At 40.2% G+C, this 23,156-nt stretch overlaps 1 protein-coding gene across 2 annotated transcripts in view; it reads left to right on the forward strand.

Moving 5' to 3' along the window:
• Positions 1–23,156, forward strand: part of KCTD1 (potassium channel tetramerization domain containing 1) — an 85,633-nt gene that overhangs the window by 34,021 nt on the left and 28,456 nt on the right. For both annotated transcript variants that reach the window (XM_037805605.1, XM_037805604.1), the window contains exon 2: positions 10,476–10,654. In XM_037805605.1, the coding sequence (XP_037661533.1) occupies positions 10,491–10,654 (164 nt within the window). In that variant the 5' untranslated portion in view covers positions 10,476–10,490. The remainder of the gene's footprint in view (positions 1–10,475; positions 10,655–23,156) is intronic.

Here is a 23,156-nt window from a genome sequence, read left to right on the forward strand (position 1 = left end):
CCGTGGATTCACCTGCTGATTCCAGTTAGCAGCTCCAAGTGAGAGTAAGTAAGAACCAGAAGGACCCAAACAGCCGGAGGAGAATCAGCCTGCAGATTCTGAGGATAAAGACCTCAGCCAGCCTCAGGTTTCCCCCTGGAGAAGTGTTTTCAGTAACCCCCAGACCTGTGGCAGGCTCATCAGTGCGACCCACATCCACCGCATCCATTTGTCAACATAGAGCCTCTTCCTTCCGCACCTAGCCTCGTTTTAAAAAATTACCCCAAATCTTCAAAAGATGACCCTATCTACCAGAGATACTTACTTTATTAAAAAGCATCCTTTTTATATCACTAAAACAATTTTTGTCTTTTCTTTAGGGGAAGCTCTAATAAGCTGCCTTCGGACCAGTACTATTTTAGAACACTGCAAGATATAAATACATAAATAATACTCCACAAAAAATGATACTAAGTTAAGAGCTCTCTGAAGTGGGCTGAACAAAATGTTCAGTAAGCCCTTTCTTATTTTATTGGCCATTTCCTCCTGTCAGTGAAGGCAAATAAAAAGCAGTTGTGATTAAAATTTAATTTTCCCAGTCAGCTACAGAAACTTCTGTGATTGTTGAGGAATCTCTCCATTGGGCTTCTTTCCTTCTCTGCACTCATACTTTTGGAATGTCTTTCGTTTCATGACCTTTCTTTCAAAGGAATTTTGAATTCCAATTCTGATCTAAAATGCTAGCATTCTTAAAATATTTGAATCTCTCTGGCTTGTATTTGTTTAAATCCTAGAATTATAAAAGTTCAGAACCGAAAAGTGCATTAGGGACTTTCTGGTCCAAATGCATACATTATTGATGAGAAAACTCAAGCCCAAGTGAGAAATACAATAATTTTCCAAGGTCACACAACTCATTGGTGGCATGGTTCAGAATAAAACTTGGTCTCTACCACATCACATCCTCAAGAAAACATTTCTGAGTTAGGAACCTCCATCAACATGGAGACCATTAGAAGCACCACAACCACTTCCCTCTTTGAAAAGCGATTGAGTCAAAAGTTAGGAGTAATGATCCTTGTAATGTGGAAATACTAAATATAGGTTATGTCTTTTTAAAAAGAATGTGTCCTAGGTTTACAGCAGCAAATTCCTTGCTTTACAAAAGTATTGTTTGCCTTCAAGATGATTTACTTAAAAGCAGTTCCTAGAGGACTAAAAGTAAAACTTGATTTTAAAAGTTTTATTTACATAGGGTCTCTTGTCATCAGGAATTCCCTGTGTACATGGCCAATTCCTAAATTCGACTCTCAGCTCCCGGAGGAGTCAAACTTCCACACTTCCATGGCTTGGCACCAAATTGAGTAGCCGGCAAAAGTTTCTAAAGGAATGAGCAAGCGAGCAAATGAACTTTTTATGAACACACATCTATTATGTAAATTAGAACATGACAACATAATTACAAACCTATCTTAGTTTTTTATTTTTTTAATGCAGAAAGGTCAAGCAAATGTGCACCTGAGAATCTAAGAAAAGAGACCCAGGTATACAACTAAATTTAGAAGGAAGGCATTTGGCTTTTGACACTGTACTAGGCAAGGAATTTTTACAACCACATCCAAGAAATCAATAAGTCAATTTATTATCTATTTAGAGGCAGATGTGTCCTGTAGTCAACATCTAGGACTAGGAGTCAGGGAAATAAATTAAAATGCCAATTCTCTCTGTGGTGGGGAAATAAGGAATAGGTGTGGGGGGGTCCCACTTCCTGGATCAGCTCACTCCTGACTTGTCCATAACCACAAGGTCCATACTGTGTCCATAACCACCGCCAGTTGTGTTCATTCCAAAATAGACTGGATGAAAGAACAACGATGGAGCAAGGCAAATCTGTGCCTTCTCCTGGAAAACCACAGCGTGTAGAACCTAGCAATAGGAGTGTGGTAACCTTATCTTGGCGCACAATGGATAGCGTGTAAAATATCACAGTCAGTTCGTTACTAGATAATTACAGGCTAAGGCACTTGACCCTAGAGTCAACTTCCTTCTCTGTGAAATGGTGATAATACTTAACATTGTGCAGAGGTTTCTGATTTCAGACTGTGAGGCCTTTCTAAGAGTGCTGGATACGGTCTAATTGCTGACCTTTGCTGCCATTTGCATTTTCTTCTGAGAGAGCACTCAGAGCACTGACTTCTGGAAACGCAGGGGTGTACATGTACAGCTTTTATCATTTTCCTCTTACCGCATCTTAGAGCTGGAACAGCAGGGATCTGGAAAGAGGGTACAGATGTCCACATAGGGCCCAAGAGCGTGAAGACCAGCAGCTTCTGCCCCTTTCTTGCAGGATCAAGCCAAATAGTCTTCTGTGTTGGCTAACTATGAGCTTACCATAACCCGAGGCTCGTTTAATTTTCTGTTCTGCAGATTTCCACCCTGGCAAGAAAATAAGAGGAAGGGGAAGCAGTACTGTTAAGTTTAGTTCTATTTCTATATTTTCTTCATTCCTTCCTTCCTTTAAAAATGTAAAAAAAAAAAAAAAAAAAAAAATCCCTATTTTGAAGACAACATATATCATAGCAGTGCACCAAGAGTATGTTCTAACTGATTTAATTGGGCAACACAATGCTATTTCTTTTTTCCTTTTTTGAAATAACTTTTTTTAAAAGTTCAGAATAAATGTTTAACAAAAAAAACATTTGCTTGTAATACCATCACAGAAACCTAACTGCTGCTAATATTTTTGTTCATTATTCCAGATTTTTTCATTGTACTTACACATATTTTTGCAAAAAAAATGGCCTTTTTCTATAGAATTATGACAGAGCTGCCCCCTTCACTTTAATGCTGCACTTTAATGGTAATTAAAAAAAAAGTTAGCAACATCCATAGTTGAGCTGTAAGTGTATATTTAAAAATATTCTTAGGCACTTTAAGTGCACTTAAAAACATCTAAGAAATCTAATTTAAAAAATCAATCCAGCTCTAATAAACCCAGCAAAATTCCATCAAAATGCTATTTTTTTCTCAAGGTTGTTTTCCTTTTGAAAAAAAAAAAAAAAAAAGCAGAAAAATTTAGACAAATAGTCACCCCTTTCATGGTCCCAGCTTAGTAATCTAATGAAAGACCTTCTCAGATATGTATTCATTATGAAAAAGGAAAAATAAAAAGGCATGCCAAGGGCATACCATATCTGCAGAAAGATTGTGCAGTGATAAAGATAAACAATAACCCCTCATCCTGGTCCCCAGCCAGGAGAGTAACATTTTGCTATATCAGATTAGGAAGGAGTTGCAGATAAATTTAACAAGTTGCTGGTCATTTCCAAATAACTTTGAAGCATCTATTTTTTATTATTGTAGTTTTTCTTCATCTGCAAAATTAACATTTGATCTGAAAAAGAAACAAAAACAATACAGTTCAAGTGTCATTTCATTTTCTGAAACTTCTGTGATGATTTCATTCTCTATTTCCCTTCGTACAGTTTGTCTGATGCACCTCATTATGCTCTGTCCTATTTACTATTTCTGTATCCCACAATGTAATACTTTATATAAATATAAAATGTTTTCTTTTTCACACATGGATTTTACCTCCTCAATTACCCTACAAGTCCCCTGTATTTGTCCTTACTAGGCCATAGAAGACTCCTCTGAACACCTCATTTGCTGGTTTGTCAAATTTCATTTTTCTTGTGCTGAAGGAAAGAAACTTTATTTATCCTTCTCTGTGCCAAGCATTGTGTTATATGCTTTCACAAACACTGTCTCCTCTACTGCCATCTTTACTTCTCTGTAGGGTAGATACATTTATCCCCATGTTAGAGATGAGAAAACTGGAGCCCAATGGGTTTTGTAAATTCTCCAAGATCACACAAAGGGTGAGGCTGAGATCAAAACACGTCTCCAGATTCCAACACCAGTGCTGTTCTGTAAGTGACATTTCCAGCCAATTAAAGTTTTGAAAATTGTCTTAACTTAAAAAAAAGTTTTTCTTTATATTTTTGGATGGAAATCTTTCTTCACTATATTATGTAGTTTCCAATCTAAGTTAGTCTGCGTTTGATTTTTGGACAATTTAATTTTGGATGATGCTGGTAATTAAGGTGCTATGGACTAGAAAACTGATAATCACACTTGTTATAAACTTATTAGGAGTAATAGGCTCTGTGAATTGGAAGGGGCGCCCATGAAAAAAGTGAATGGAAGGTTTGCCATCAAATTTGGATACTCAGAAGGCTTTTTGGCCGAATTCCCTGCTGTCTTGCAGATGGTTGAGATGGACAGAAATAGTTCTCTAAATAAGTTATGTATACAGTACTCGTCAATTTGGAAGCACTCATGGGGCTTTTTTTGTTTGTTTGTTCTAACTTGTGAAATTATAAGTTTTTTTTTTTCTTTTCTCTCTAGGCTCAGTCCACACTTTAAGGTCAAAAGAGACCATAGGGCTTGACACATGGTAGGTGCCCAATAAATATTACCTCCATGAAGAAACAACTGAGGCCTCTTTGAAAAGATATTCACACTATCATTGAGAATCTTCTCATATGATTAAATAATGATGTTCAGAAAAGCAATGTTTTTTCTAAAAGAATATCATCAAGAGGTCAATAGGATTGTGTCAGTCCCAAAATGGCTCTCCCAGGCAGCCACAAATTTCCATCCTACACACAGGGTCTTGCCTAAGATACTTTGATTGCAATTTGCATACCGTACGTAAATGGTTATCAATCAGAAAATACAATTAAGCATAATACCCTTGTTCTCCAGGCATTCCAAGTAATTTAGATGCTACTTGTGTACATGTTTGTGTGTGTGTATGTGTGTGAAAGAGAGAGGGAGAGAGAGGGAGAGAGAGAGAGAGAGAGAGAGAGAGAGAGGGAAGGTTGGGGGGGGCAGCGAGACATACATTCTTAACAAATAAAGTCATTAAAACTTTCAGTTTAAACTTCATCTCAGTTATTCAAGGCAGGGCCCCCAGAGCCCCTGTTTGAACAGCATACTGCTGGGTAAGATTTAGGAAGCAAATTTTTCATTACCTTCTTTTGAAAGATGCCTAAAGTCAAATCCCTTGAAGGATTCTACTACCAAAAAAATTCACTGCAGCTCTGTTGGGTGGGTGAGGTGGATAATTGAGGTGTAAGGAAACAGCAAACTGAAGGCAGCTGGATAATGGAGATTTTAAAGAGAAAATCTGTCTAGGATAAAAATGGGGTGGGGTGGGGGGAGAATAAAAATGAAATTTCTGAAAGCTGTTTCATTTCAAAGTATTTTAGTCAGAAACGGTGAACTCTATGAAGGGAAATAATAAACACCTTTTTGGCTTTTTAAAGAAGGTAACATTTCATAGAACTTTAAGTATTTGAACAGTAAAATGTTCTGATCAGAGAAGTTTCTTTCCAAGATTATTTTTAGTACATTTTCTTTTTTACTTACAGTAAAGTGAATAAACAATGTGCACAAATGTTTACACCTAAGGTCCAGGTCAAGACTTGGAACTTTCCTGGCGTTCCAGAAGGCTCCTTTGTGCCCCTCGTGGTCAGGACCCCCAAGGCCTCTGCTGTTTTGACTTTCGCCATCACAGATCCATTGTGCCTAGTCTTTACCTTGCTATGAATGGAATAGTTGGCCTGTGCTCCTCTGTGCTCAGTGCTTTTTATTTAACACTCAGTTCATGAGATCCTCGTATGTTGCGGTGTGAAGCAGCTCATTTTTTTGTCTCCCTGGGTGCCTGTTACTTTCTCTTTTTTTTTCCATAATACCTATAAAGAAGGGAGAAATACTTTCAGAAAGGGAGGGGTAGATGGAGGTGTTGTGGTCTGTTATGGATGGAATCATGTCCCCGACAAAGATGTTCAAGTCCTAAGCCCCAGTCCTGCGGGTGTGAATTCATAACTAGGATCTTTGAAGATGATGTTAGTGGAGGCCAAACCGAACAGGGAGGGCCCGAATCCAGTAGGACTGGGGTCCTTATAATCAGAGGACATTTGGACATGGTCAGCAGGCAACAGACAGAGACAGACGGCCATGTGACAGCAGAGTTGAGTTCTGGACTGCTGGCAAGTGACTACCAGAACGCTACAGACTTCAGAGGAAGCATGGTCCTGATGGCTCCTCGATTTTGGACTTCTCCTCCCAAAATGGGAGACAATAAATTCCTGTTGTTTAAGCTAACCAGTCAGTGGTATTTGTTATAGTAGCCCCGGCAAACTTAGGGTCGTAAACCATTTGCATTCACTTCTAAAATACAACTGTTCCTCGATTTAGACTTGAGTGATGAGTTCACGTTTGTCATGATTTGGGCTTCCAAGCAAAGCTTACTGTGCTTGTCCAGCGTGTTAGCCACATGTGGCTGGCTAAACTAAAATTGAACTTAATTAAAATTAAATAAAATTAAGAATTCAGTTCCTCAGTTACACTAGCCACATTTCAAGTGCTTGAATTAGTCATGTGTGGCCAGTGGCTACCGCACTGAATAGTGCAAATACAGAACATTTCCTCCACTGCAGAAAGTTCTAGTGGACAATGCTGGCTTACTAAGCTGGCTGTTGACTCCCTGCTACTTCCTCCTTTCTTCTCCCAAAATAAGAGTATTATAGGAGGTTTTATTTTATTTTATCAGTGTCAATTTTTATTTGATCCTGTGGTTCTCAGACCATCATTTTACAAGCTTGTATTTCCTACATTATTCCTGTACTTGGGGGAAAATAGAAGTGGTTGAATCCTCACACTCTGCTGAACTGAACTTTTAATTTCTAGAATGTAATGTACCCTGCCACTTTGGAGCCCTGGCAGTACTGCTTAGAACCTTCCTTCCAGCCTCCCACTGTTAACTTCTCATCCTGGAGATTTCTTCTTAGACTTCAAACAGCCTTCTCCATCCTTCCTCCCAGCTTATGCCTGGGTTAAGTGCCCCTCCATTAAGGTCTCATGGTAACCGCACCTTCCCTGCCCTAACAGGGGCTGCATGTTTCATGGTGTCTCTCTCTCTCTCTCTCCCACTGAACAATGAGCCTGGTAAGGTCAGGGCCAATCTCCCTGGTTCGCTGCTATGTATCTATTACCTGGTTCAGGTGGCACATAGGAGATGTTAATAAATATTGTGGAAGGAAGGAGCAGTGGGCTTCACCCAGGAAGTCAATAACCAAATGACTTCATGTTGGGGGTGGGGGGATCCTTTCTGCTGTGTGAGATGGTCTTTTCCAGGAGGAAGATATCAGAGATAACTTTCTGACCAACTTTCAGAAGTGCACATCGGTGCGCTGAGCTGTTTCTTCAGTAGTGATGATGGCACAACCAAGTCAATCGTACTCTTTCTGTTTAAAGTTTATGGTTTTAATTTCTTCTGAAGTAACACTGGAAGTGTAGGTAAACTTTATTGATGATGGGTGCATGGTTAAAGGGAAAGACAGATGGAAAAGTTGAGTTGCAAATGATATTTAATATGAATGGAATGATAATCAATAATATGGTAATGATGATAATATGATAAAATGATGGTTATGTATACATGATCATATGATAGACAATTCTGTGCTATCAGCAGGCAGTTAGCTGTTCTTGGCACCAGGAGGTAGCCATGTAACAGGAAGGGTACTTTATCAGGGTGACTTTTGGCTGTGAGTAACAAAAACCCCAACTCAAACCAGTTTTAAGAAAAAAAGAAATTTATTTTCTTGAGTAACAGGAAAATCTAGAGATGGGAGGCTCAGAGTTGATGGATTCAGTGTCATGACAAGGTCAGTGGGGACCCAGGTTCTTTTCAACTCCCAGCTCTGCCATTCTGGACTCTAACTTCAACCTTAGGCTGGCGGCGAGATGGCTGCCGCAGTTATGGGCCTCCCATATGGGACCTCAGTGTCCAGAGAAAGAAGAGAAAATATCTCCTCCACTGACTGGCAGGGAGAGAGGGGTTGCCACAATTGTTTTAGATTGAGCGTCTGGAGTTCATGGAATAGATAATGAGCGTCAACTCCAGTGTCCACTACAAGTGCCAAGACCTCCAAGCCCCAAGCACCCCCCACCCCACCCCAGCCCATGGCACTTAAAAGGTCTTTCAAATTGCACCAATAAATACAAATACTGAGTGAAAACATTTTGATCTCTGTTAGCGAATATCAGTTAATGCATTAGAAATTGTCATATCCAAGGGAACACATACAGACCAAGGAAAGTTTCCAGGATGGAGAGACAGAGGGACATAGAGCCTGGCAGGAACGCTAGGACGGCTCCCCAGCACCAGTTCCAAAACCTCACGGTGTTTCTCGAGTCTGCCCCAGCCCTGGCCATCACGAAACTCCCTCCTTTTCCCTAAGGGTTCCTCCCTCCCCCCAGCAGCTGAAGAAACACTGGTTTAATTTTATATTTAGCAACATCCATACATTTATGATTTACAATTTAAATGGTATATACTCTGAGAAATCTGGAATCCTTCAACCAATCAGTTATGCTTCAATTTTTTCTCCTTCTATATAGACCTCGCAGTGTTAGAGCTGTGCTGAATGAGGTCACAGTCTAACTACAATATTAACCCTGCAAATCTGTTCATTTTCGCCTGAGCACCCTCAGGCAGGATATAGAATGTGTCCAATTGAAAAACTATTACCGGCACGGCAGTGCTGTGATGGACTGAATCTAACAGGGAGGTGTGTGTGTCTTTAGCCAGGCAATCATTTTTTCAAAGGAAGCCACGTAGTGTGTATCTCCCAAAAGTAGATGTTATATGATAGCTTTTTTAAAGGGAAAATGTGTTTTCTGTCATCCACATCTCCAATTGCTACCTTTAATACTTCTGGATCTTAACTGTTTTATATTTCTTACCAAATGTGTCTTTGTTTCCTAGTTTTCCTCCCTCCCCAAGGCCCCCATTAATTCTTTTTCTTTGTGTTACATCCTTGGGTGACTTATTAACAACCTTTTGCGATTTGATGAATATCTGTTTTGCATTACTGAAAACAGACAGAAAGGTATGGAGGATAATATAGGGAGCACCCATGGGACTGCCCACCCAATTTAAGAAAGAAAACATGAAGTCTTCGCTGATGACTGTGGCCGGGCCCTGTTGAATTCAGCATTTCGAAAAGCACAGCGCAGATGGTAAACATTTTGTAGAAAGGCCCAATCACCGCCCCACTCACAGTGGATATGGAGTTTCAGGAAGCATGCGCATTCACAATTATGCCTGGACATGTGGTTAATGCTAAGCAGTCTCACAGTTGTGCCCCAAGTAACTCCTAAAGCTGTTCCAGATCATAAAGTCTATGATGTTTTGCAAATTTATATTTTATCACGCTGGGTTTTATGCTCAAAAACTAGATGATGTCCCCTTTGCAATCTCTGTCCAAGGCCTTTCTCGAAATACCTTTATTATGCCTTACTGCTGGCTTTGTCACACATTGTTTGTGTTTGAAAAAATCTGGCTGAATTTTAAATCTGAGGATGTACTTGTGTCATGAGTTTTACCGAATTCATATGTAAGTGCTATTTTAATTTATTTTTCAGTTGTAGACTCTAAATATTTGACCCCTTCATTGAGTGCCAGAGGCCCGACTTCACTTGTCTGTGGTTTGGGCTCCAATTTAAAAGCAATGAACCATGTTTGGATAGTGTTTGAGATATTTAGATTGCATGGAAAGGATGTAATATTTCATTTTCCCAACAATACAGTTTCTTCAACATTCTTGCTGCGCGGTGTGATATCCTCCCTCTGCCCTGTCTTCTCACGTGGCTGCCCCAACAGTTCACTCGGTTCCACTTTGGAATTTATTCAAAGATTCAGGCGAGCAGAACAGCAGCTTGCTCATGGTTCTCAGGCTCATATTTATTACTCGAGGGTACATTCTTTTCAAAGGGTCCCCAAACCCACAGTCTTGTAGGGAGAGAAACAGGGAAGAATTAGGTAAAGTGTGGGTTAACTTAAAAAAAAAAAGTCTGTTGACTGTTAAACTTGTGGTGCCTGTTTGCAAGTTTGTTTTAATACATGAGCTGATGGTCAATCTTCGTTTTCCTGATTTGAAACAGAGACATTTAAGAAAACATTTTGCAGAGCACAAGTGCTGAAGTTCTGTTAATTTCAAGCCCATGGCAATGAAGACATTTTCAAAGGGAAGGATAAATCACACCTATCTTATTTAGATGTGTATTGTTTTAAGTGCTGATTATCTTTTCATTTGGAACATTAGTAGTTCTCCACCTGCCATTTACCAGTTGTTAAACACCAGAATTCATGAAGATAATAAACCCTCACAGTTCTCAGAATTATTCAAAAGGACCATTAGCTCAGCCCCTTGATTGTGAGCATGTAAAGTTTTCCTTTTCTTTGCGGTAGACTTATTTTTCTAATATTCATTATAACCAAAGCGAGAGCTTGCTGACTTTCCAGATGTTATTAGCTAATGAATACCAATGTTACTCACTGGTTTATTCTTTACGAAGTGTCTTTCCTTTCTCTCCCCTGAAAAAAGAACAGATGTCTAAACTTGCTTATCTCTCCGTAGGACAGTCGGCCCAATATGTCAAGACCTCTGATCACTAGATCCCCTGCATCTCCACTGAACAACCAAGGCATCCCCACTCCAGCCCAGCTCACAAAGTCCAACGCACCCGTCCACATCGACGTGGGTGGTCACATGTACACCAGCAGCTTGGCTACCCTCACCAAATACCCTGAATCAAGGTAACCGGAAACCCTCAAAAGCCAGACTCAGAAGTGCATGTGTTTCATGAGCTCAATGTGGCTTCTCCAAGGCCGGGGTTAGGAGCCAAAGCATGTGTGAGCTACCATGCCGCAGAGGCTTCCCTTGGATGCAGCGAGTCGGGTTAGTCGAGCACATGTAAAAATGTCATACGAGAGTGGAGTTCTATGGTATTTTGCTCAACAGAGATCTTCATATTGCTCAATATATTACAAGAAAGGAGGCTGATTTCCTTCCCCCTACCGTTCTTCTGGACTCTTCTAAAGCACACGTTCTTTCAATTCTTATAATTTTTTAGTAGATCAGCATGTTCAACATGTGAACTAGAAAAAAAATTAAGAAAGACTCTTATCAGCCAGGCAATGTATTTAGAACAGTATGCAAAAGGCCAGGAAGAAAAGACAGTCTTGTTAAAAAAAAAAAAAAAAAAAAAAAAAGAGTGAGGGGGTGAGCCATGAAACTTAAGAGGCAGCTCAAGCTAGAGAAATAAATGTATAAATTGTATGAAGAGGGAGGGTGGTTTACAAATAGGCAGTATAAATTTATACTTATGAGCTATCCCCTCCCACACCCCCACCCACCCATTTCTAAAGGAGTTCTAAAGAAATAGATTACTCTGCACATTGGGACAGATTTGGGGGCTAATGCCTAGATCTTGTAAGTTAGTTTATCTTTACCAACTTTGGTGATGGGTAGAGAGGAGGTATGAGCTCCTACAGGCTAATGTCAGGAAAGAGTATTTCTTTGCTTGTTTCTGCTCTTGGGAAGTGGAAACACAGTGGTTAGGTTTCAGAAGGGCAATTAACTGCATTGGTTGCAAGACTATCTTGCAAAATGACGGATATCAGGTAGTTTGCAACCTAATAGATAGCAGTGATAGAAAGGTCACTGCCATCTTGACAACTGCATGAAGACTTTTTAAAATTTTTTTCTTTTTCATTCCACTACTTGATATTTTATGAAAGGATGTGAGCACTGGGGAAAAGAAAGATAAAATATTTTCTCTCTCAATTTCCAGATTTCATTTCTACAATCAAAATGAAATGATATTTAAAAATCAATTTCTAATCATTCAATTATCAAAAAACCCTCTATATTTCCAAATGAAATTATCATATCAGTCAATTATTAATATTATTATTGAGTCCCCACCCTCCTTAAGAAGCACTTTGGTAGATGCCACTTAGCATTGTAATAGATGCTAGAAAATCACGTTACAATGGTTATATTTTTCAATAGCTATTTAAGTAATATTCTTATGTAAAAAAAAAAAACCCAACCTATTTTCTTCCAATCGCATACCAAGGAAAACAGAAGAAAATCAATGCTGCCTCTTCAGATGAAGGCTTAATTCCAGGGGGCAAGTCACAAAATGTACATTGAGAGTCAAAAAGCAAATCCTCAACTATAGCAAAATTCACTCTCTGGTGGCCTTTTGCTTGTTTTTTTTTTTTTTTTTTTTTGATTGTGGTAACATATGTACAACATAAAATATCTCATTTTAACCACTTGCAAGCATACAATTCAGTGGTATTAATTACAATCACAATTTTGTGCTACCATCACCACCACCCATTACCAAAAGTTTTCCATCATACCAAACAGAAACTCTGCACCCATTAAACATTCACTCGCCATTCCTCTCACCCCCCTTCCCCCCTCCCGCCCCCCACCCCAACCTCTAATCTACTTTATGTCTCTATGAATGTGCATATTCTAGTTTTCTCACATAAGTGAGCTCATACAATATCTGTCCTGTTGTGTCTGGCTTGTTTCATTCAACACGATGCCTTCAAGGTTCATTGTTGAAGGTTCATCAAGGTAACCTTTGACCTCCTGCTCCCACATTTCTTTGCCTCTAAAATTCCCCAGCAGCAATTTGAGCTGCCTGGGGAGGAGGCTGGTAGGCAGGGTGGGATGGAGGAGGGATGGGGCTCTTGGAGAAGGGATGGGGCTCTTTTGAGGAAGCACCTTTCTCAGCTTATTCTGTTCCCCACCCACAACCCCAGGAACGGCTGGAAATGAAGGACTTTTATAACCTTTTATTTTTGTTCTTTAAAAATAAATCTGTAAAATCTGGGGGAAAACAATGGTGTAGCATGTACCAGAACGTCATTCCTTTTTATGATTACATAATATTCTATTGGATGTATATACCACAATTTGTTTATCCATTCATTTGTTGATGGTCATTTGGTTGTTTCCATCTTTTGGCTATTGTAAATACTGCCACTATGAACATAGGTATACAAATATCTGATTAAGTCCCTACTTTCAATTCTTTGGGATATATATGTAGAAGTGGATTGAGGGTCATATGGTAATTCTATGTTTAACTTTCTGAGAAACCACCAAATTGTTTTCCACATGGCTGCACCATTTTACATTCCCACCAACAATGCATGAGTGTTTCTATTTCTCTGCACCCTCTCCAACACTTGTTATTTTCTGGGTTTTTTTTGTTTGTTTGTTTGTTTGTTTTGGTTTGTCTGTTTTTGCTTTTTAAATAATAACCATTCTAAAGGGTGTAAAGTGGTATCTCCTTGTGGTTTTGATTTGCGTTTCCCTGGCTGGCCATTTGTATATCTTCTTTGGAGACATGTCTATTCAAGTCCTTGACCATTTTTTTAAACTGGGTTGTTTGTCTTTTTGTTGTTGGTACATTTGCTATTTAAACTCTGGCCTAAGCATTTGATTGTCTTCTCGCGCTCATTGCAGCTGGCTGGGACTCTTCCCACTGACTAGTGTCCTATGGAGGTTTTGCCCTTTGTGAGACTCCCCAGGAGCACTTGGCCTGTCGGCAGTGATGGAATGTTGAGGGTTAGCAGCTATATTTCTTTGGTTCCTCTTTCTCAATTAATTTGCTACTTTAATCATTTTGCTACTGCATTTTATTGGATAAAGACAAATAGTGCCTCATTTGGAGATTCTTTTTCAGTCTGTCTTCTCACGGTATTTCCCAGAGTCCACTTTTTGTCCCTGATTGTCTGCATCCTGAAACATGCATCAGATTCTACAGACTTCAGTATTATCTCTATCTGTGCTGCCTTATATATACTGGCAGCCACTAGCCACAAGTGGCACTGGAAATATGACCAGTCTAAACTGAAATATCTTGTATGTACAAAATATACACCGGACTTTAAAGACTTAATGCAAAAAAAAAAAAAAAAGATAAAATATCTTATTCCTTATTTTTTGTATCGCTTTCATGTTTAAGTGATAATATATTGAGCTAATAAAATATATCAATAAATTAATTTCACCTATTTCTTTTTACTTGTTTTACGTGGCTACTAGAAAATTTAAAATTACATTTGTGTCTTGCTTTACAGTTCTATTGGCCAGTGCTGAACTATACTCAGATCTTTAAAAAAATTTTTTAAATTAAACCCACGCCTCCCTCAAGCTGATATTGTTTACATCATAAACTGAATTTCTCCCTCACCAACTTAATTAGAAAGATAGAATTGTTCATCTTCCTTTTCCAGTATTTCCCTATGCTTTGTTGTCATCAGTGGGTCAAAGTATCATTGAAGGAACATCAAAAATAATTTTTGATTTGTTGGTCCTAGATTGGAATGCTGGCTCTTCCATTTGCCTAAGGGTTGTTTGGCCTTGGCTAGATCCAGCTTCTGAGCTCCTGTCTTTCCTCAAATATGTCTTTTTGCAAGGTTATTAGGAGGATTAAATGTGATTAGGAAAAGCACCCCATGGCGCTGTGCCCAACACATACTATTGCCTTTAACTTAATCTTCTTCCAAACTCAGCAATTGTTTCTTTTCCAACTGCCTTCCAAATTGCAGATCTATCCCACTTTTTCATTTCCTAGGCCATGGAAACAGCCTTCCTTCTGGATTCTTGCCTGGATTACCACAGCCTCAAGGGGCTCTTCGCCTGCACTTTCTGCTGTTTTTTTCTTAAATACACCCACCAAGGTTGCCTTTGCTACCCCATCACAGAACTTCTTTATTGTGATGAGATATTTTTAAAGCACATAACAAGACCCTTTGAAAAGAGCCTTACAAAGTAGCCTCTGTTTCTGTTGCTGGTACCTAAAGCAGATGACACTGATCAGATGACAGTCGTCAAAACGTTGAATTGACTGCCGTGGGTTGCTTTACTCCCTCTTGGTTTTTTGTTTGTTTGTTTTGTGGGTTTTTGTGTTTTTGGTTTTTGCTTGTTTCTTTGGTTTATTTTTTGTTTTCTGAATTTGGGTTTTTCTTTACATATTGAATGTTCATTTCAAAGCAACAGTCAGCTTAATGGGACCCAAACATAAATTTTAGATACAGAGAAGAAATAGTTCTTCTGGCTTTTCTCATAGGTGTCAGATGCTTCTTCCAACTTCTGAGAAAGTCTTTTGTATATCGGTAACCCTTTAGGGCTAAATCGTAGAACATTATGTTGCCCATGACCGTGGAATTACAATTAGCTCCAATTCTAGTTCTCTAGTGCTTCAATTCTTTCTCACCCATGGGAGCGTTCTCTGCCCACCCTTAGAGCACCCTGCTCCTCTCTCTCTACCTTGGAGTAGCCTAGAGGGGAGAAGGGCTTTTGCCTTGCAGTTTAAAAGTACTGATTTGTATGTAACAAATGACCTTAAAGACTATTGTTTTTCTACACTTTCAAAAGTCCTGCAGAGAATCTTTACTCAATTTTGAATATTGTAGATGATTTGTTATTCCAACTCTACTTGACCTGGCTTCTTGGCTAAAGTCCACCTTTGGAACATCATCCCGGTAAGTGGAACGATGGACTGACTACATGGCAGAACATTAGAAGCACCTGGGAAACATTTAAAAATTCTGTGCTCAGGCCCTGCCCTAGACCAATAAAATCGGAATCTCTGGGCTTCTCCTAACAGATCCTGACTTCCGCCATCTGGCTTTGAACAACACAAAGATGTATGGTCCATCTAAGATAGGCCTCTCCTTTCCCTCCATGAATATCTCATGCTATATCATAATGGCTATTTCACCAAAAGAAAATATCACTTGATCTTCATTTCTTTAATTACCAAGGTTATCAGTGGTTCCTGTGTGTGTGTGCGCACACGCATGTGTATGTGCCCATGTGGTTTTTTCCCCTTAGCTAGAAAGCAAAAATGGAAGTTTTCAAATTACCTAAAGTATTGCATACATCGGGGATGTAATCTGTCTTTACCAGTGTTTTGTGTAAGATGCAAAACAATTTTCGGAGGTGTTTATGAGACAGACTCTCATCTACACTGTTTCAGTGATAAAGTCTGTTCCCTCTCAGAGGAACTAGCTCCAGGATTCCAGCTGCTATTTTGAATTGCAATCACAAAGAAAAACACCCAGTTCACATGCGCAATAATTTTATATCCAATTTAAAAATCAAAAAAATATATTACCATTGAGAAAAGATCACAAGTGGATATACAAAGAAGATAAGAATATCATATTTAACAGCTCGTTCACTTGATTTATAACTTGTAAATATCTAGACATATGATAGGTGGACGTCCATTCATCCTCTTGCCCCAGATCCTGCACATTTTAAGAGCAGAGCTGATTATATTTATTCAGAAATGCAAGGCACCCTTTATTAACATCACTGATAACAAAAGATCTAGGTATCTAATTTGTCATAAGTAATTAAGACTGACTGGTACCAAATTTCATGGCCAATAAAATCTCCTCCTCTTGACACTCTGGTATGTGATATAATAATGGTTACCAGGAGTGGCTGATACTGCCAGTGAATTGAACCTGTCTGGTGGTCACGAGCCAGGGTCCCCACTAAAAGAGCTGACCTGGACAAGAATTTGTGCTACCATCCCTTGAGCCATTCCATCTGACTGCTCGACAGAACTTTTGTACAGTTTAAATCCAGTATGAGTTAACTCCCACATAAGGAGATTATGCTAAATTGGTCTCTCCTAAATAGCAGCAGTTACGAAGCACACTGGCATATGGAGGTAATTGCAAAACTCAAGCTCCCAGTCTTGAGCCGACACCCATGGCCACCCAGGGGTGTGTGTGTTGGGAGCTTGAGGATGGACACATGAAGCACATGTGCTTTGCCAGCAGGGAGCCAGCTTTCTGACATGCTCGTGCTCAGCTGTGTTAGCCGGGACAGGACTGTTTATGTGGAGCTACACAGAGAAGAAAGTCAGATGAGTGCAGTATTAAGGATTGAGGAAGACTGAGTTCTGATGTTTGGATTTCCAAGTCATTGTTGTATGCCAGCCTAGGGAGTTTTCTTCAGTCCTGTGTTAGGGCTGAGGATTCTGTGCTCTGAGTTTTTATGACTTCGCAGTTCCAATTTTTAACACTGCGATCCCTAGACATGGGTGTAGCAGAGTTGTCATGCAGGCCCAACAACAAGGCACAAAATAAATGTTTTCTTATTTGCCAAAGAGTCCTCTGAGATTTCTTTCAGAATTGTTGGATGGCATTAGATGGAATGCTTTTTCTCTATAACCTGCTCTTTAGATCAGCATTTTCTATAATCCCATGTTTCTTTCAAGTTAAATGTCACAGAATAGGCTTTTGGGGTTTTTTAGATGAGTGGAAATCAACCTTAGATATAGACTCAGCACAAATGGAAAGAGAGCATATTCCTGCTGCTGTGAAAACTCCTATGGAAACACATAGAATGACAGCAAAAATAATGGTGAGCAATTTTGATTTGTAAGATTGGTTGATCTTTAAGAGAAAGAAAATTAGTTTACAGGGGAATTTAAAAAGGAGGAAAAGCACCTGGCAAATGAAAAATGGAAAGTTTCTCCAGGGTAATAGGGGAAATTTTCCTCTTCTCTTTCTGTTCTTTTCATCTTACAATATTGCGTTTCCACAAATGCTTCTCAGTTATATAGGCAAAGAGAAAATGAAACTGGCTTCAAAAGACTTTTTTTTTTTTTTAATGATGAAACTGGTTTTTCTGTTTAGTGCTAAAACATCAGTCCTTCAGGAAAAAGCTGCATGACTGGTGGATTCAGCAAACTTCCTTTGCCATCAGGGAAAAAAATAGGCCTAGCTTTTAAAGTAACAAAGTCTTGTCTTGGAGCATAATTTAAAGAAAAGATAGACATACTGTCTCTGTAGTTTTCCCTGTCACATTCTTTCATTCATTCAACAAATTTATTGTGTGCTGCTCATCTTTGTCTTCTTATAGTTTAAAAGAGTGGGAGAGGGGCCCACAGGGAGAGAAGAGGACAGACAATTAACAAGTAAATAATCAATAAGCAATATTTCAGTTACTAGTGCTATTAAAAGAAACACACACGGGATAAATAGGCCCACTTTGGGAGGTAGTTTTCCCCCTATATGAAGTCTAAAGATCATTTTATTCTTATATGCTTTTTTTTTAAAGATGCACCTTTATTTGTTTATCTAATTTTTCAAGACAATATCTAGTTCACAATTTATTCTAGATTTAGAAGACTCTTGTCACTTCGGTTTCACAAATCCCACCTGTTCTATGAGTAATTGCCTCTTCTGAGTTCTGTTACTTCATTTCCTGTTATCTGCTGAGGCAGGTGGATCTGTTCACCCTTCATCTCGGTGGGAGGTAAATACCTGTCGAAGTCTACTTTCTGTGCCATGGCCACGGAGCAGCTCAAGCCCAGTTCATCTTTGATCTCCTTGCTCATATATTCACTGAAATGCTGTATCTGACAAGCATTTTCTTTAATTTTGCATTTATTGGTCACTGAAGTTATGTTTGTTTTTGACCCAAGTCTGGAGTTAATGATGTTGAAATAAAGCCCCCCAGAGGCAAAGAGTAATGTGACTTGCCTGGTCCTCGGCCCAGTCCCACATTTGACCGAGGGAGAGGGTGAAGCCACCTGCCCCCATAGGCTTCTTGCACACGCACCCCACGCTGGCCTCAGATGGCAGAGCCGGGACAGCCGGGAACAACGCCGAGCATCTATGGGGTGAAACGGCTCAGGGAGGGCCGTGGTCTTCCTCTCAATTCTTATTAACTTCTCATTTACCAAGAACTCAACCTCACCATGAGTACCTAGCATTGTGTCTAAAACACAGAGGACATTTGGTAGTTAGCGTAATTTATGAATTAATAACTGGGTAGATTGTTGTATTCAGAGGTCAGATCTTCAGAACAAGGAAGGGCAAATAATTGAATGAAGCTGTTCCAGCTATAAAGTCAAGTTTAAAGGCTGGCTGGGTTCACTTCATATATTATCTTATTTAATACATCACAGTTACCTTACAGGTAGGGACTGCTACTTACCTCAATTTACTGATAAGGACCCTGAGATCCCGACAGGTTAAGCAACGTGTTGCGTCTTCTCAACAATCAGTGGGAAGGGCCAAGGTGCCAGCTCTCAAGCTTACTCCTTCCCTCCATCTGTAGTGATGGCTCTTTGCCCTCGGGAAAGTGAGAATGACTTGGGACTCTTAAATATATATATATGCCTGGCCTGCCCCAGAGAGCTCAGTTTAGTTGGTCTGGACAGGGCCTGGGCCTGGCATTTTTTAATCTTCCCAGGTGCTTCTAATGTTCAGCCACGGAGTCCAACTTGCTTCTGTCATCATACTACCCACTGGGGTAGGTCATGGACAATATATCAAGCCACTCTGTTTATGAGATGGCCTTCTCCTTGTATCCCAAAGCTTCCTATTCAGTACTCAGGGCACGGTTATTCACGTTTACCCTTCAGCCCCTGAGGTGGCGGCAGCTCCCAGGCCAGTTGCCTCCAGCCATGAGCAACCTTCTCCCTTTGCCCCAGGGACATACAAATACAGTGCTATCATTTTCTACCTGTGTCGTGACTTCAACAAGTTGGGAAAGCACTGCCTTGAGTTGGGTAATGGGACAGAGAGGTACTTTTCTGATTTGCCTGTAGGTTTCAGGAAGTCCTTTCTGCAGGCCCCGAAGTCCAGGGCATGGAGTCTGCCCACAGCAAGGGACAAAGTTGGCCTTGGACCAGTGACCTTGCCATTTGCCCAATGGTTGCTTGTGGTCCCTGTGAAAAGAAAATCATTAGAAAATATTGGGGTGCCTGTTTTTGACCCCAGCACACTGTGCCCACTGGAAGGAGCGGAGATGCCCCTTGTCAGGCCGGATGGTGCCAGGGTGTTAGGGCTGCTAGGGCTGTGATGGCACCCCCTTTCTTGCTGTGCTCCTCCCTTTCCTGTTGCTGATGCAAGTGGACCCCAGGGGTCCCCAGTAATACAGCAAGCCCTCTCAGAGTTCTCTCTTGTTTCTGCACAACATACCCACATGCCAATCCATAAAAATGTTTAAAAATTCATTTTAAAAATACACCCTAGGTTTTTAAACAACAGATCCACCAGCCTTTGGGTCCTTTGGTGAATGTGTGTCAAACGTTGAATGCATTTTGCTCAGTGTTTCTCCCAGTGACCTGAGCAACTCAACCACCCTAGGATTGTTTCTGCCTGATGGCCAATCCTCTTGGGTCAGCAGGTGCTAGGGTGATTTTAGGACTTAGCGGGCAGGTCGAGTCCAATCTGAGCAGCAAAGAATTACATCCTTTTATTTTTTCCAACGTAGAGACCAGACAGGGATTTTCTAGCCTAGTTACCCTGGAGTAGAAGAGTAAGAAGAAGGGGATAAATCAACCCAGTCACACTTGGGCCCAAACTAAGAAAAGGGTGACCTCTGCCTTCGGAATGTTTTCCTCTAATTGATACCTCCTCCTTAATCCCCTGACATCAGAAGCATATGCAGATTCCTAGGGCCTCACAGGCTATTTACTAAATCTTTATCTCTGAGGGCATGAGGGAAAGCTGCAGTTTTAATAAGCACCACATAATTCATATGCATCTCAAAGTTTGTGCATCTGATCTGCAGAGAAGGGTGGTGGAACGTGAAAGCAGCACCTTGCAGGAGTGTGGGGACAGGGCTGGGGTGGCTGGAGAGAACCCTAAAGCAAGGCTCTCGTTACTGATGTGGTATGATTCGCCTTGCCTGGGACAATAGTGGCCGCGTTTGTTTTTCATCTGCAGGATGAATGGTGTCATTGGAAAATGTCAGGGTCATTTTTGCTCTGTTTCTTATCCTATTTTAATATTTCCCCTCATCAGACAAGAAAGCACTTCTGTTAATAAACTGTCTGATCCATTTACATGTCTGAAAACATTAACAATAGGTATTTCATAGCAGATTCAGGCATCCTCTCATGAGGTTGTGATGGGAAAAGTGTGCTCCACTTCACTGTGTTCTTGAGAAAAATCCCATGGTCCGTGACATGAAAAAGGGCCTAGAATTTAAATGGTAATTTTATACAACTCGGCTCACGGATCTCTTTTCATGGGCAGGCTCTGGCTTTTCAAACCCTGTTATTTCTGTCAGTCATGAAGTGATGGTGGTTTAGTGCTTCATTTGAGAGCTTCTTTATGGCAAATGAGGACCAACATTAAACATGTCAGATGAATTTCCAAAAGACAGACTATACCTTGGGCACATAGAGAGCTCAGAGGGCAGGAGTAGAACATCCCACAGCATTATTTTGTATCTACCTTGTAGACCTGATATCCTCTTCCCAGGATCCCACAAGCGACTTCATACAGATGGGAGATCTCTTGTGTCTAGTAAGGAAGTGCCCTCCAAAGACAGGACACAGTGAAGGTCCATGCCATGTGTGTCCTGGGCTGGAATAAGACGAAGTGCAAGTTACTTTCAAGTTGGTGGAGTCTTTCTTATTCAGCCAATGCAGAAGATAAATTTTCTCCCTTTGATTTCCAAACAGAAGCATTTATTCCCAACCAAAAGAAACATGGTATTTTAATTTAAAATTAAAATTTAATTTAAAATATGAGGACTTAAAAAACCAAAAACTCCTCTGAGTGTTAATGGAAACTCACACCGAGTGCCGTCCTATTGGCCCACTAACCCCTAAATGCTCTCTGCTGAAACCTGAGGTGTATTAGTAAAAGGGCTCAGATTCACTGCATCTGCCAGTTGGTCTATTATCATCATGTAAGTAAGCTGTTAAAATGCCATTTCTTTTCATTAAATGTAGGATTTATAGCCTCAAATATATGAATTGTCAATATTTGCCTTCTGAAAGATTATTTTCAAGATGCATGGAAATAGAGCATGGCAGCGAGTCGTCCCCAAAGCAGCAAGCTGAAGCAGTGCATAATGCTTGCCATGCTGGCCCTTTAAATGTGCCCGGGACCCTCTTGGTGGGAGAGCGAGTGCGTGGGGGTGGGGGTGGGGGTCAGCTGTACTCCTATACGGTGGCCATTTTTCACATATTCATATTCCAAAGGCAGACACCCAGAAGCTCCAATCTGGTGGTGATCCCATTTGTGAAAGACAATGTTAAAAATCCGAGTCTCAGTCTCATAATCATATTGGCTATTTGCTGGCCTGTCTGAATCTAATCAAGATGCAGTGTCGGGGAAATGACACTGTCACTGGATGATAATGGCTTCCTGCTGCCCCATAAATGCCGTGTGTCCGTTTGCTTAGTAATGCCACTGCTGTTTAGCTTTTTCAGTGGTAATGATTATTTTCCCTCTTGTGCAACTTTTCTGATTATGTTCCCCATATTCAGAAGATAAATTACAACTGTGCATAACAGCTAACCACTACTTTCAAACAGTGGCAAACATTGCCAAGCAGGGAGGGCTTTATAACTGAGAGGTATACGTAAGCTCGCCCAAACTTGTTTCCGTGATTCAAGCAGAATGTGCTCCAGAACTCCCACCCAGCCTTGTTAGGATTGGCTAGGCCCCTCCTTCCCCTCTGAAAATTGATTTTTTAAAAAAAAGCTTAGAAGACCCTGGGGGCTTTGGAGCTTACCTAAAAAATGAAAACCCTTCTAGTCTCAAAGCAGTGGGAACAGTCGATATATACATTTTTAAAATATCTTTTAAGTTATCCCACTGAATTCATTATCTTAGGGGCTGTAAGGAAGTTATTCATCAAATATGAACACCTCAGTGATACACTGCAGGAGGAATGAGATGGCATCAAAGGGTGGAATTCAGAGAAAATTGTTGGCCACATTAAAATCGACTGGAATAAATGTAACAACCACCCAAACCTAGAGAACCGTGTTAAATATGAATAAAGTTGCCTTCTTCACCCTGGCTAGACGATTATGATGATTTGGACCAGTCTAAAAAGTGACAGTAAACGGTTTGCATTTCCAAGTACATGGCTAGACAAGCTCTTGAGGAACTCATGTGTAATCCTTTATGTAGATTTTAAAACTTAGCGAAACTATTTATTTGAAAAATGAGCTTTGGCTTTAGTCCACTTCTCACCCAGGACTTCCGAATGAAAAAATGATGGGAGCAACCCATTCCCATCATGGGAAGCGAGGGTATCAAATCACTATTGAAACTTTTTGGCTTCTATATACAAAGGAAGAGAAAAAAAAATGAGAAATTCTTGTCATTATTAGCTAGGAAACTTTTATTTCTGAAAATGTTTTGCAGGTTGGGGCATGGTTCTGTTTTTTGTTGGAAGGGGTAAGGAAAAATATTGACAGATACACATAAACACCTAGCCTTC

This window comes from Choloepus didactylus, chromosome 16 (genome assembly GCF_015220235.1).
Source record: "Choloepus didactylus isolate mChoDid1 chromosome 16, mChoDid1.pri, whole genome shotgun sequence".
In the NCBI taxonomy this organism is placed as follows: Eukaryota; Metazoa; Chordata; class Mammalia; order Pilosa; family Megalonychidae; genus Choloepus; species Choloepus didactylus.